This window comes from Diachasma alloeum, unplaced genomic scaffold, assembly GCF_001412515.2.
Source record: "Diachasma alloeum isolate Michigan unplaced genomic scaffold, Dall2.0 Dall_scaffold_00828, whole genome shotgun sequence".
Taxonomy (NCBI): Eukaryota; Metazoa; Arthropoda; class Insecta; order Hymenoptera; family Braconidae; genus Diachasma; species Diachasma alloeum.
The window spans coordinates 187,081-191,032 of NW_021680955.1; the positions used below are offsets into that span (position 1 = coordinate 187,081).

Genomic DNA, 3,952 nt, shown 5'->3' on the forward strand with positions numbered 1-3,952 from the left:
TCATAGTTTCCGAGATAATCGCGAAAAACGAAAGTGCCAAAAAAAATTAATTTAATCCATCTTGTATAAGGCCTAGGAAGTGAAAAAACGCAATTCTGAGCCATCCTTTTGCCTATAGGGGAACGAAATTTGGTTTTAAGGCTCTATCTCTCATAGTTTCCGAGATAATTGCGAAAAACGAAAGTGCCAAAAAAAATTAATTTAATTCATCTTGTATAGGGTGTAGGAAGTGGAAAAACGCAATTCTGAGTCGTGCACTTGCCTATAGGGGACCCAAATTTGATTTTAAGGCTCTATCTCTCATAGTTTCCGAGATAATCGCGAAAAACGAAAGTGCAAAAAAAAATTAATTCAATTCATCTTGTATAAGGCCTAGGAAGTGGAAAAACGCAATCCTGAGTCGTCCATCTGCCTATACGGAACCCAAATTTCCTCAGGAATCGAATGGAATAGGTTTTAAGGCTACTGTGTGTTTCACGCAGTTGAAGTTTTATACTACTGCGTGTTTCACGCAGTTGTATTTTTATACCCCTGTGTGTTTCACGCAGAGGTATTCAGATACTCCTGTGTATTTCACACCCCTGTGTGTATAAACACACAGGTGTATAAAACTTCAACTGCGTGAAACACACAGGCGTATCAAAATGCAACTGCGTGAAACACACAGGTGTATAAAAATACAACTGCGTGAAACACACAGTAGTATAAAAATACAACTACGTGAAACACACAGTAGTATAAAACTTCAACTGCGTGAAACACACAGTAGTATGAAACTTCAACTGCGTGAAACACACAGTAGTATGAACCTTCAACTGCGTGAAATACACAGCAGTATGAGAATTCGGCTGCGTGAAACACACAAACTTCACGCATGCGTGGAGTGTATGGAGGTACGGGAGTGATTCACGCAATGGTGCGAATAGTCACGGCCAAAAGTGAAACGATTTAGTTGGTGTTAAGAGGCCTCGTTAACAGTAGCTAAATTCTTCTGTCAATGTATAGACTGAAGTTGTATAATTCTGGCTTCGCCAAACGCTGGCTTCTAAGAGTTCCGTCAAAATCCAGAACTTCAATTCTCAAACAATCTCTCATAAATTCCCCTTAAAACTACAGAAAAAAAAATCATTTTCTAGTGAGGGCACATAGTAATTTTTAATATGAGAAAATCGAATTCAAAGCTATACTCGAAGATTCAGTATTGAATATTGTCAAAATTCAGAGTTAGTATAGTCAAAATTGGTTACATAAAACTAAATTTTAATTTGATTCAAGTAAAAATTCGCTTAAAATAGATCAAATAAAATAATTCAGTAGTGAAGTGGTAAAACGGTACAAGTAAATTTCGACTATTGACCAGTTTTCAATAAATATCTCGGAATCTAAGGGAGATAGCGAAAGTTTTGTTACAACCTTTTTTGTAGAGCCGATTGAGAGCTACAATAAATATAATTATGATAATTTCCCTATCCCCCTTAGATTTGTAAATATTTCTCAAAAACTCAACTGGGAGATAACTCGACTTAAACCGTTTTACGACTTCGCTACTGAATTAACAAATACATAAATTAAAGTTTAAATTTTTTCCATGTGGTTCTCAATTACTATGGCCACATAATAATTTTTAATTTTATATTCCCTCCGTGTAGATATAGGTGAGGTAACATGAACCTTCTTGAATCATCAATATCTCCTGAGAAAATGCTTCGTTTTGGATGCACCAAAGCTTACCTAACGGCATTTTTCAGACTTCAAAATATTTTTAGAAAATCATAGGGGAGATTGGGGTAAAACGGACACTTGACTTTTTTTAAAATGTTAATGAGGGGTTGAAATGTTGATAAAATTTAATAATTTTTTTTGAAATACAAAGAACAATTCTTTCCCTTTGTGATGAGCCTAAACTGAGCTCAATTGATCAATTTGTTTCTGAGTTATGAATAATTTTTAAAAAGTTTAGTGTCCGTTTTACCCCACCCGCCCCTACGTATCACTCACGTGAGTGAAGTTGCATGATGTTGGCTTCGCCAAATCCGTGCTTCTAAGACATCCGCAAAATCCTAAACCCCAATTAGTGATAATTCCCTTTCACTCCCAAGCAATCACCATCCAACCAATTCCCCCCAAAACTAAAGGAAGATGAGATAAAAAAAGATATGACCCGAATGAATCAGTCCTTTCAGTCTGAAAAAGCCTTCAAAAATCAAAATAAAAAATGGTGCAATTTCCCCCGACTGATCATGAGTTTTCTATGGTTGAAAATGGTTCTTCCACCCCTCTCGCCCTTTAAGGGTGCCAAGTGAATTTGGCGATGACCTTGAAAATTGACATTCACCAACAAAGTTATAATTTTTTTAATTAATAGTATTAGACAGATGGTGAACATCGGTGACAATTTTAAAATTTTAGAACTTATGGATATCGAGAAATTAAATAAACAAAATCAGTCTTATACACGGCCTCTTATGGAGTTTTGATTAAATTGAACGTTTCAACCCCCTAGGAACTCAAGAAAAATTTGAAAAAATTTGAAGATATGGGGAATGATGTGTTCAATGTGATGGCGACAAAAAACAATGGGGTACCGGGGTGAATAAGAGAGATATTTCAACTCGCCGTACCCATTTGATCCCATGCTTTCTCGAGGTTCGTCACGCGAAACAGAGGATTTTCCGCATTTATTTTCTCGATGTCTAGTTCCGGTTGCGGGTTTGAAATTTCGTCGGATGGATGAATACATATTTCTCCAATGATGGAGGGAAAGAAAAAATTTGTTTTGAATCTTTTTTCAAATTCACATGGCACCGTTAATCATGGACAATCAACGAAACCGGGGCTCTCCAAACTCTCTCGCCTTTGAATAACCCACCGGTTAACGAACTACTCCCACGACCCAAGAAACCCGATCTCCTCCCCCGATGTCGCAACTCCGAGTCATCCCAATCAATTTCCCCATTGAAACTCGACTTGAAGCATCGTCATACCCAAATCAAGATGGTTCATCATCTCATGCATCTCCAGAGGCACGACCGCACGAGCCCCTCCAACCTCTAAAAAGCCCTCCCATCCATCATCCAAAAATCCCCCAAAATTAATTATCCCTGCATTAAAAAAAAATCAAAACAATGCGGCCGAAAATTCCCACTAAATGGCCCCCGTTTCCTATTCAATACCATCCATCGCAGAAATAAAATATCACGTGTGTGCGAATGCCCTAACCTCCCCAGCTGCAGAAAAAAAAATCCAAAGCGCCCTCGCACGGTTAGCGGTACACTCACCAAATATATTCAAGGCTGGGGAAGGGACATTAGCCAAGTGAAAAAAAAATGGGAGAAGACGATGGAAAATAATGCACCAAAACCCCCCCTGTCACCCGCAAAAAATAGAGTAAAATTAAATATAAAAAATACCATAAAACATACCCAATGACACCCTTGGAATACTGTTTACTGGGTATACGCCAAGGACATCCACCGTACACCCCAATAAGTGCGTCATGATTGTAGTTCATACCGTGTGTACTAGCACGATTATCACTTTTCCTTCTCGATGGATTGTAATAACTATTACAGGCATTGTGTATCTGACGATTGATAACCGTTCTGTCATCATTAACACGATTACTACTGTTATCAATGGGTATATAATCCTGATTAAATTTAGTTGTCATTGTTGTTGTAACACCGTGCAAACCAACACCACAATTATCGTTTTTAAGGGTCAATATATCGATACCCTTTTCGGCCTCCCAAATGTGCAACCACAAGTCCTTGGCGGGGCCACACTGCTCCGGTTGATACCAACCGATAGTTGGATCCATTAAACGCCACCTTATAACGTGGTGGTAAACACTTTTTAACACTTTTTCAAGATGATTTTGTCGCACGGGCCTAAACGCCTCTCTACGACCCAACACTCCCCACTACACACTGCCCCCCCCCCCCCCCCCCCC

The 3,952-nt window shown here is 38.6% G+C and overlaps 1 protein-coding gene across 1 annotated transcript in view; it reads right to left on the reverse strand.

The window, feature by feature from the left end:
* Window positions 1-3,908, reverse strand: part of LOC107044862 (terminal nucleotidyltransferase 4A) — a 19,967-nt gene extending 16,059 nt beyond the window's left edge. Inside the window, exon 1 of the mRNA XM_015266915.1 lies at window positions 3,423-3,908. Within this exon, the coding sequence (XP_015122401.1) occupies window positions 3,423-3,820 (398 nt within the window). The 5' untranslated portion in view covers window positions 3,821-3,908. The remainder of the gene's footprint in view (window positions 1-3,422) is intronic.
* Window positions 3,909-3,952: the final 44 nt, after the last annotated feature.